At 35.5% G+C, this 10,409-nt stretch overlaps 1 protein-coding gene across 4 annotated transcripts in view; it reads left to right on the top strand.

Moving 5' to 3' along the window:
• The first annotated feature begins 623 nt into the window (after positions 1 to 623).
• Positions 624 to 10,409, top strand: part of CERT1 (ceramide transporter 1) — a 30,882-nt gene continuing 21,096 nt past the window's right edge. The window contains exons 1-4 of one of the 4 annotated variants that reach the window (XM_057406142.1): positions 624 to 909; positions 3,271 to 3,378; positions 4,144 to 4,282; positions 5,314 to 5,397. In XM_057406142.1, coding sequence (XP_057262125.1) covers positions 823 to 909; positions 3,271 to 3,378; positions 4,144 to 4,282; positions 5,314 to 5,397 — 418 coding nt within the window. In that variant the 5' untranslated portion in view covers positions 624 to 822. Of the gene's footprint in view, positions 1,280 to 1,632; positions 1,783 to 3,270; positions 3,379 to 4,143; positions 4,283 to 5,313; positions 5,398 to 10,409 lie in introns of those variants that run through there. The other 3 variants (XM_057406144.1, XM_057406143.1, XM_057406145.1) reach the window with 3 other exon arrangements.

The raw sequence follows: 10,409 nt of genomic DNA, 5'->3' as shown, positions 1-10,409 counted from the left end.
ACAGACACATGTTAATTTTATCTAACTTCAGTCCTCAGAAGTGAATCCTGGACTGCACTACCTGTAGTGTCTGTAGGGGTTTTGCTGTCTACAGCACTCCCTTTCTTGACTCATCCTAGTAGTAGCTTTCTTTCTTCAAGTATGTGGTGAAGCATTTGCAGCAAATATAAAAATTCCTCATGGAACGTAAATGTTTTACAGAGCTTGACTGCCTATTCTTCACCAAGTCTTCCATAGTACCTTCCAGCACTTAAATTTTACATTTTTACCTTTTTTATACATTCTTGTTTTTCATAAAATACTGTGGTTTGATATCTTGGATGTTTGAGTATGATTTTTCACAAATACTGCAGAGAACAGTATTTAAGTCACTGTATCCTAATGTCTGTTTCACCACCCCCTAGGGTAAGCCATATGCCTGAGAGGGAGGAGCTGACTGCTGCTTGTGTTATGTAAAATACTAAATAACTTATAATGCTAACTGAAAATATCTGCCTTGGTTGACAAACATACATTAAAGTGCTTGACAGGCACTAGATTGAGACATAATCAAAATAATTCCTTGAAGATATGGGAGAATAATTTGCTTTATTTGATTTTTTTAATTTTTTTTTTACCCAAGCGGGGAAGCTTTGCTGTGAGTCAGTCTGTGGTTTACTTGAGAATATTGTTGACCCACTTCAGGAAATCCTTAGCTGGCAGATCAGTGTGAACCATGATGGAGGTCTGCAATATGATTCTGCAAACACTTAACTGAAAGCAGCTTTTCTGACGTGTACTGCCTTGTTGCTGATACCAGCATCTGCTCCTGTAAAGAATCACATGAAGCTTTGGATCATGTGTCTCTTTCCTCTTGTCTGTCATAACGAAAGGATTAATGATTTTTTGCACTGCCTTAGAAAGCTGAAGGTGTTGCAGTGTACTAACAAATGCCAGTTTTAGTGTAGCTTTGAAGCTATAATGTATGCATGGAATTTCAGAGAACTGCATCTCTGCTGAGCATAGTGAATTAGCATTAGTGTTTGATGGTGTGAATTCATACAACTTCTGCAAGCTGTTTTGTTTTCAGGCAGAGACTGTTAGCTTCTATCATATGGACTGTACCTGCTTTTCTAATTTTTATTTTGCGAAATTAAAAATTGCATAAACAGAAGAAGCTCGTTTCAGCATTCCTCTTAATGTAATTGAGTATTTCTGCAGTGAAAAGTTAATGATCTGCTTTGCAAGACATAAATGCAGCAGTGACCTGCTCTCCTTTAGATGTTGCGGTAGTAGAATGGTGGGGCTTTGCATGATGCATGCATCCATTGTTTGTGTTAAGCTGCTTGCATGAGTCTGCTGGATGTTTTGTCTCTGCATCGGTTATAAAGGAATACTTCTGTTTCTTCTGGCAAATAATTATTCTTGATGTAATTTTTGTGTCATCCCCATACAGCTCTTTCTCCCCATTACCCTCCCCCCCAGCTATTAAAACATAATTATCTTAGGCAGTTTTGTTAACATGATGTGTAAATGCATACATATGCTTTGGATTCATGTTGTGTGCTGTTTGTTCTGCTCTTCTGTCTGCTGAATTTGCTTCTTGGTTGCAAAATAGTTAAAATTGCCTAAATGCTTTTTATGTAGTACCATTTTATTGGTAGCGTTTGCCAGTTGATACCTGTGTACAGTTCATAGCTGTATATGCTGTCTTGTATACAATCCTGAAGCATGGATAAAGTGTTTAGTGGAATTATTAACCAGAAGTATAAATGAAAGTCAAATGAAGATACTGCTGAAAAGGTACCTTAAAAAAATTGGTATGGAAAGAAGTTTTCTTCTTTCACTCTCAATTTTTATTGTAAATTAACTAGCATTGATGGGGTAATATTGGGAAAAAATATTTAATTCAAATGTAGAATATAAGTTACTAGATTCTCTAAGATTATATCTATTCCTGTAAGTTTTAAATATGACTTTGATTAAATATTCAAGTAGAGAAATTCAGAGCTTTCACTTCCTAAACTTCAGTCTAGGTTTTACATAGGCATGTCTTTCTCTGATACAGAAAGCAATCAGAAGACATTTGCTTCTCTTCATTAAAATGCTCTGATCTCTATGCAGTGGGTATTTTTGCTACCTTTTAAAAACGATCTGTTTATTAATCATATGCTATCAAAATGAAAATTTACATTCTCTCTAGAGTATGTAACTTTCAGAAAATGGAATGAGTCCTGTTAAACTGAGTAGTAAAAGCACATTCAGAGCCATCTGAATATTTGGGCATATGATTAAATAAACATTGAATTATCAGTAAAATAGAAGTATTTTAGATTTGCATATGGATGAAATATTAAAAGAAATTAAGAAATGCTTCAAGCTTCAGTGTGCTGTGTGACTCTTACAAAATGCTCTTTTGAGATTTATTCTTATGAAACACTTTGAAACAACATAATTGTATGCCCAAAACTCATTTTTGTCCTTTAAAAAAGCAGTTTATTCGTTTAGCAACTTTGTTTTTACTTGTCAAGCCTCTGTGGGATATAAAGTCCATTAAAAAAGCTAAAAGCCTTTACTTGAGTATTTGCAAAAAACCCCCAGTCAAATCTTCATTATTTGATTTGTTACACTTAAAATTGCAACCCAGTAAATTAAGATATAATCATTGCACTGAATTGCATTGCAATTCAAAATGTGGTTCAATATTGCAGATATATTACCAAAGGCAGATATACTGTTTCACACTTGAACTCATATTCTAAAAAATTTTTCCAGTCTGGTATAAAGAGTTCTGCTAAATAAGCTTGGAACAAGCAAAAAAGTGTCTTGATAGCAGTAATTGTCTGCTTTTTATTATCTCTATTTTGTTGCTTTTAAAAATAAAATTGCAGTATTTGAATGATTGGAAGGATTGACTGAAAATTATTGTCTTCAAACTGAACCATGCTAAACTTCTGAAAAATTGTACAGTACTTTAGGTTTTGAATGCTGTGTGAAAATTGTTGGTAGGGATTACATAAGCCAAAATAATGGCACATTGTCCTTTTTTTTGAACCCTAAAACATATGTTGCCTTGTTCTTTTGGGAGTTTCTAATAGGATATAGATAACTAATTTTTCATAAATCAGTATGGTAAAAAATAGATTCATAATAACTTTATGGATGCTGCATTAAAACCTTAAAAATGCAGGCACAAATGGATGGGTTTCAGAGTCAATTACATTAATCTTGCTTTCATGATTTCCTTTTTATTAAAAGCCTCAGCACTCTAGTGTGTGGTTTGTTTTTTAGACTGAATCTGGCTATGGATCAGAGTCAAGCTTACGACGCCATGGCTCCATGGTGTCTCTTGTTTCTGGAGCAAGTGGCTACTCTGCAACATCCACCTCTTCATTCAAGGTTAGTGAATAAAGTTTGCTTGGTATTGGTGCATAAGTAACACACAACTTAAAAAGAAATAACTTGTGTGCAGACTGCCACAGAGTTGTAGAAAAAAACCCAAAATATTTTGTTTACTGCAGGTGTATTTAATTTTATGATGAACCACAGGTACAGAAAGCTCTCTCACGCCTCTGTACAGTTGCGCTTTTTAAACTATCATGTCATCTTCCAGTGGCAAGAAAATCAAACCTCTCAGAGCATTTATAACCTTTCCTCGTTTATTCCTCAGAATAGCAAGGCCTCTAAATGAAAAGGAATGCTGATTCTGTGACTTAATATATTTGGTTGATAGAGATTGAAAACATTATGGCCTTCCTTGTTTCATGTGCATAAATAATTAACATGAACATAGGTGGGCTGTGCTTCTGGGAGAGCAGAAGAGGAGCTTCACACAAGAAAGGGAAATAAAGATGGATCAAAGATCTTAAACTAGAGGTTACTGTTTTCAGGCAAATAGGCATAAAATTGGTAGCATACAAGATCAAATTTTTAATAAGCTTTTGCTGAATGCTCTAAAGTAGCATAGGTAGTCAAGAGTTAAAACTGAGACCAGTGGACAAAATGCTTGTGTGCAATTCTTTATACCTTTCTGACATTAATAGTGTGTCATAGCTGAACTTGAATTTGTTCTTCATAGCTGCAGAATTGATTTTTTTTTTTAACATATTGGACTACTGCTGGATGTTCAGAAGCATTTCAGGCATTTTTCTCTTGTATTTTCAGAAGGGCCATAGCTTACGTGAGAAGCTTGCAGAAATGGAAACCTTCAGAGACATCTTGTGTAGACAAGTTGATACTTTACAGAAATACTTTGATGACTGTGCAGATGCAGTTTCCAAAGATGAACTCCAGAGGGATAAAGGTAAAACTGTAACAGAAAACTCATATCTCTATAGAATTTAGCTTTTTACACAGTAATAGCCCTTAAAATAGTTACTATAGTATTTGATACCATATAAAGAAAGTATCTTAAATTTACTCTTTAATATAGAAATCAATCATACATATTTCTGCATAAACAGAGTTTAACTATTTTCACTTCAGAAGCTGAATTCCTTTAAAAACCTGTTTAACTTAATATTAACCTGTAGCTGTCAATAGTACAAAAGAAATACACTTAGTGATGTTACAGAACAATAATTGGTTACTCTCATAAGATGAATTCAAGTTAGTTTATCAGTGTGTCACTTTTATTTTGATAAAACAATAGGCTACTAGTTTCAATAGAAATAATACATTCTTTAAAAAGGCAAAGGGGCTATCATAATGCATCCTCATGAGATGTGTTAGCTGAAACTAGAGCACTGGGTGTACACTTGTGGCCCTCGTAGACTCCAGTGTGGATGTCTACATATTTCTGAATTGCTTTTCTCAGAGCACAGCTTGTTGCTGTATCCATGTACACTCCTGGGGCATTCATATTCATTCCTGGGTTTGGTCCGTTAGCTTGAAACTTTAGGTAGTAAGTAAACAGTAGATGTACAATTCCACTTCTTTGCAAACTTTTTAGTGCAGAAGAGTATAGTTGCTGAATTGTAGCGCCCTGCTTTATCCAGTTGTAGCACCAAAACATTGTTGTTCTTACCATAGAATTGAGTGCTAAACTTCAACACTGAGCAAGCATTAGATGGTTTCTGCTAGTAACACTGATAGCAGACTGGAGTCAAAAAATACCAAACTAAACCAACAACAGGTACCCCCCACCAAAACAAACAAAAGGCAAAACAACCAAAACCACACAAAAAAGCTAAAGGCGGGCTGGGGTGGTCATGACTTTTGTTGCAGGAAGAAATCTTAAATGCTGTTTAGCCATGAAGATGCTCTTAATTCTTTCTTGCACACAAAGAATTGGAAGAGCCTTCTCATTCCCATAATATTTTGTCTCCAATTTAGTGGTAGAAGATGATGAAGATGATTTCCCTACAGTGCGTTCTGATGGGGATTTTGTACATAACAGTAACAGCAGTAAGGAAAAATGTAAGTCTGTCCCAACTTTTTCACTGAAAATTCGTATGAATGATATGAGAAGCCTGATACATGGTCAGTACATATGCTCTTTTCTAGGCAGAAAATGGCAAAAGTAGTTATTCAAATGTATGTGACAGCAAGTTCTTCTTCACGTTACCATTTATTAGGTGCTTTTCATGATTCTCTGAGTTACACTTAATTCACACAAATATTAATGTAAGTTTGGAATTTCCTATTCTGTGTCCAAAGCTGTATTCACTGCAAAATTCTGTTGAAACAGCTGCCTCATTCAGATATTGGGACCTGGTATTTGTGACAGGTTACTGCAGTTTTTCTTGCAAATGTGACCTGCTTTAGGAGTGTGGTGGAGAACGATGCTTTCCCAGTTACGTATGTCCCAGTATAGTTTTTCCGACTTCTATGAGTATGTAGTGTGAAGTCAACAGTGTTACCAGTTCTCACTCCTCATAATATTAGCACTTTTTTTTACTGTATTTTCCATTATGATGAACAGAATTCTGATTTTTATTATTTTAAATGATCTCATTATTGTACTCACTGCATCCATGCAGTAAATGTGAAGGACTCATGCAGTTCTTGTTGGTCTAGAAATCTGATACTTCTGGCCTGGCACTTAAAATCCATTTGCATTCTTCTTAGCCTTTCTTTTGTTCCCCAACCAAAATATTTTGGTGTTTACATTGTGTAAATGCTGACGATTCAGTCCTAAGATATTTCTTAGACTTTGATTCACAAAACTTTGAAGTTGCACTGCCTTCAGTTTCAAATCTGATGGTATCTCCCAAAGTCCTTGCTAAAAGCATTTTGAAAAATACAAACACTTTAATCAAGAACGTGGAAGATATATGGGCAAAATGAGCCTATTCTTTGTCTTGTTTTCATTTTAATTGTGTGTTGCCCCCCTGTTACATCTTTCCTTGTTGCATTTAAGTGCTCTTTCTAGAGTATAGCCAAAATTGTTATGAGGAAAAAGGAAAGGAAGTGGAAGGAGCTTTCAGGTTACTTCTAGAATTCATCATATGAGTAAATTTTTTTCAATTACATAAAGTACTTCCTCTGCTGAGAATTAATTGTAATGCTGATTTCAAAGGTTAAGTACATATAACTCTAGTTTTGAATAAATTTTTCTTGCCTTTTATTACCAAAGATAAGTAGTCTTGCAACGCTCACCTGCAAGCAAGTGCACAGTTCTCCTATCCCTTGTGTGTATACAAGTGTACATTTTCTGAGGACTGTTAAGTCAGAGAAAACCTCATAAAACAAAGAGCCTTCTTTAAAAAAATGTTAAGTGAGAATTTAATTTTACTGCATGATTCATTTTGAAAAAGACGTCTTTGTCAATTTTAATTTTTGTAGGATAATGTAGGAGTTTCAGCTTAATTTACCTTTAGAACATCTCTTCATATCTACATTCTTCTGGTGTACTGCTATATGTACACACAGGATATGGGGAATGCCATTAGGAAAGTACATTTTTAGTACCTCTGGTCATCTTAAGATATTTAAATGGAAAATAAGTGACTTCTTTATTTTCATCACCAGGAATTTAAAAGGAATTTTAAGTGATATCTATAATCCTCTTTAAAAGTTCTGTATCAAGTCTTTGGGAAGTTATATGCTAAGAAATTGCCATGTATTATGGGTACCTCTATATAAACTCACAAAAAATAATTTCTACAACCCCTTGCTTTTTTGCTAACTTCTAATCCCAGTTGTTCTGATTCCTGATTCCATTAAATTTACTTTCCTTCAATTATTTCTATGAAAAACTTCATCTCCATTTAGTTTTTCTGTGCCTTAGTTTGATTTCTAAGGGCTAGACCTGTTAAATATTTAGTAGCTGAGTGCTGCAAAGCTTGACTAGAAATGAAAAATTAAGAGTCTCTGCCATAAAATGGAATCATGAGTGATGCAGTGGGGGAAGCAGATATTTTGGGCTGAGAAAGCCATGCCAATATATTGGTTAGAAAATTACTCAGACTAGTTGATAATGAAAGAATTATCTTAAAACTTCACCCCTTTCTAAAGTTTAGCCTCAGAGCAGTTGTTAAGATTCTTTTGTTTCTCAGATTTCAGGTTCCATTCTTCAAGTCTCTATCAAGTCCTGAAAGGACTGAAACAGGCTTTTTAATTGTAGATGAGAAGTGGTTGCCTGTTTATTCTGGGGGCTGCTCTGTGGTCAGTACTTCAGGGAGTAAGAAGCATGGGTTCAGCCTCTTATATAGCCTAGTATGATAAGGAGTGTTTGAGCCTGCTGTTCAAACCACCAGTGCAACCAGTCTAGTGCTGAAATCATTAAATTTAAGACTGACTTAAGGGACCATATTCACGTTGTCTTCTGAAATTTGTTCCCTTATGCACCTTCCCTGGGTGGGAGGAGGAAGTTAACATGACTATAGAGAATTGCGTACTACTCTGAAGACATTTTGGACAGGGAGACTTTTTCTTTTCTGTGTTCTCTAGGGTGTGTGAGTAAAAAGCTGGGAAGAGTGAAAAAAATTGGTAACTCAACAATGTATAGAACACCAAGGGAAAGTCTGGCTGATGCATATTTACCTACTGGGATCTTTATCAGGAAGCGTTTCTATCCATCTGCTCAGTAAAATGTGTGTATTTGGATTTAAATTATGTAAGAGTAGGAAGAGCAGGTGAAACCTACTTAAGGAACCTTTTTCAATATGGAAGGTGGTTTTGTACTGCAGCTATAATGATGAAAATGGTATAGAGGTTTAAGGATGGAAATTCGATGTAAAACGTGGTAGGATTTACACTGGATTTTTGTGCTTTGAATAGAGGAAGAACATTCACCAATAATGGGGTTGTTCTTAGATGACAACTAATCATAGCGATCCTACTTATCCAAGAAGATCAACAACAGTAGATATCAATAAATGGGTCATATACCTGAACATTTTTCACTTAACATCTCACATTACTGAACTAATTTTAAGGTGGCATTAAATGGAAAATATAAAGGAACTACTTTCTACTTACTGTGTTTAGAATAATTTTCTGATTCATATGAAAACAGATTGGAACAAACACATGATGTTTGAGACATCTGGGAAAGTGTTATAAACAATCTTAGGAACAAAAAGGGAAAACTGACCTATCCTAACAGATACAGAGGTGTAGGAGAGAAGGGCTAAAGACCTATTGAAGTCTGAAACAAGAATCTGCAATGTGAAAGGCAAGTGAAAACAACTGGAAATAAAGCAAAATGCTTAAAAGACAGGATAATTATAAAGGAACCACTTGGAAGATGTTGAAATTGAAGCTACAGTAGGAGAAAAATCATCCTGCTGCTTTTTCTCAGTTGGCTGCATGCAGTTTGATCGTGAGGTTGGAAAAGCAGTTGCAGTGTTAGGAACACTCTCCTATTAGCCTTTACCTTGTAGCATGTAGATCTCCTGATGAGAGATTTCATTTTGAAGAAATTTGTAGTTGACATGGAAAAAAAAAGTTTAAAAAAGGAATAGGAAAGATATTCAGGCTCTCAGAGTAGAAAAATCTCTAGACAAATACAATTTAAGATGTTACCCAGATAAGGCTTGAGCTCATCTTCTGATATATTCTGAGAAGAAAAATATCTCCTGGGATTAGGAAAGAATCAGAATACTCCTATCCATTGTAAGGAATTTCTTAAGTGACCATTTCTTCAAAGAAACAGGTTTTGCACCTTCCTTCAACAAGTTCATTTTTGCCCACAATTATAATGGCTGAAAGGAACTGTGTACACTAATTTTAAAACTGCAAACTTCTCATGTATCAGTCCTACTTTGAGAGTAGTCATTAACAAATGACTTGGAACATGTCATTGAATGTGACTTGTCATTTGTGTGACTGAAACTGTATTGAAGTATTAATGACCTGTGGCTGAGACCTGAAGATACCTAGGAAATGAGGCTGCATTGCTGCATCTCCCTTGTAATCTACCACAGAGATTTCTGAAATGATCTTGCCATGTTGCAGCTAGTGGTAGTTTCTTCAGCATCTTTATCATGATCCATAATTAAGAGAGAAAAATCATGCCTGAAGCATTATAGCTGTGCTGGTAAACTTGTGTGTGAACACAGTCTACACCAACAGGAATAATTATCAGTATAAACTCTGATTTTCAGTCATGAATTGTTACGGGTGGAGCCCTTGTGTTATTTTCATTATTCTCAGTGAATCTACTGCACCACCTTCTTGCCAGCTTGTACCACTTTCAGTCTCAGCCTCCTCCATGTTCCCTCTGCAGCTGTTAGGGGGAGGGAGAGCTGCTGTGCTTATTATTGTTTCTGAACAGATTTTTCTTTCTCTTTACTTTTTTTTCTCCAGCCCCATCATCCTTACCTTTTAGGGAGTACTCTTGATTAACATGAAACAAAAAATAAACTGCATTCTACCGTAGTATGTATGCTTATTGAGGTGTTCAAAGCAGTGTGTAGTTTGTAATCAGCTGTTTAAAAAATAGTTCGATTACTTCTGAAAGGAGTAAAACCTGTAGAGACTTAAACTATTGCTTTAGACCATGAGACAATTGCTTACTGTTCCCGAAGTGAAGATACAGGGTTCTGCCGTTAGAGAACAGCAGTTGCACTTCCCTTCCTTACAAAAACTGAGCTGCTCGAAAGCTTTGCTTTGCCTTTGCAGACATACTGGATAAACTTACACAAGTATTTATTTGTACTTTTTAAACCATAACAGGGGAACGCTGACAAATTGACACACTGGCAGGGAGGAGGGAAGTGATAGCCATTAGCTTCCACTGTGGCACAGCAGGAGTTACTTTAACTTGCTAGGCTCAGTCAGCTTCAGCATGGGTGTTACTTCTGCTTTCTAATATTTTCTGACATTAATGTGTAGCATTTGATTTGTTATTATGTCAACCTACATACGAGTTTGTCATATAATAGGTACTTTTTTTGTCACACGTTTTAAATGACTTGTTTAAATAGCCTTAGCAACAGATGGCTTGGTTGACAGCATGAAGTAGTTGTTGGAACTGCAAAACC

This window comes from Pezoporus wallicus, unplaced genomic scaffold (genome assembly GCF_028554395.1).
Source record: "Pezoporus wallicus isolate ANWC-B61680 ecotype Strahan unplaced genomic scaffold, APGP_CSIRO_Pwel_v1 contig_7506, whole genome shotgun sequence".
NCBI lineage: Eukaryota > Metazoa > Chordata > Aves > Psittaciformes > Psittacidae > Pezoporus > Pezoporus wallicus.
The sequence above is the reverse complement of the archived record's forward strand: the minus strand, read 5'-3'. Positions and strand labels throughout refer to the sequence as shown.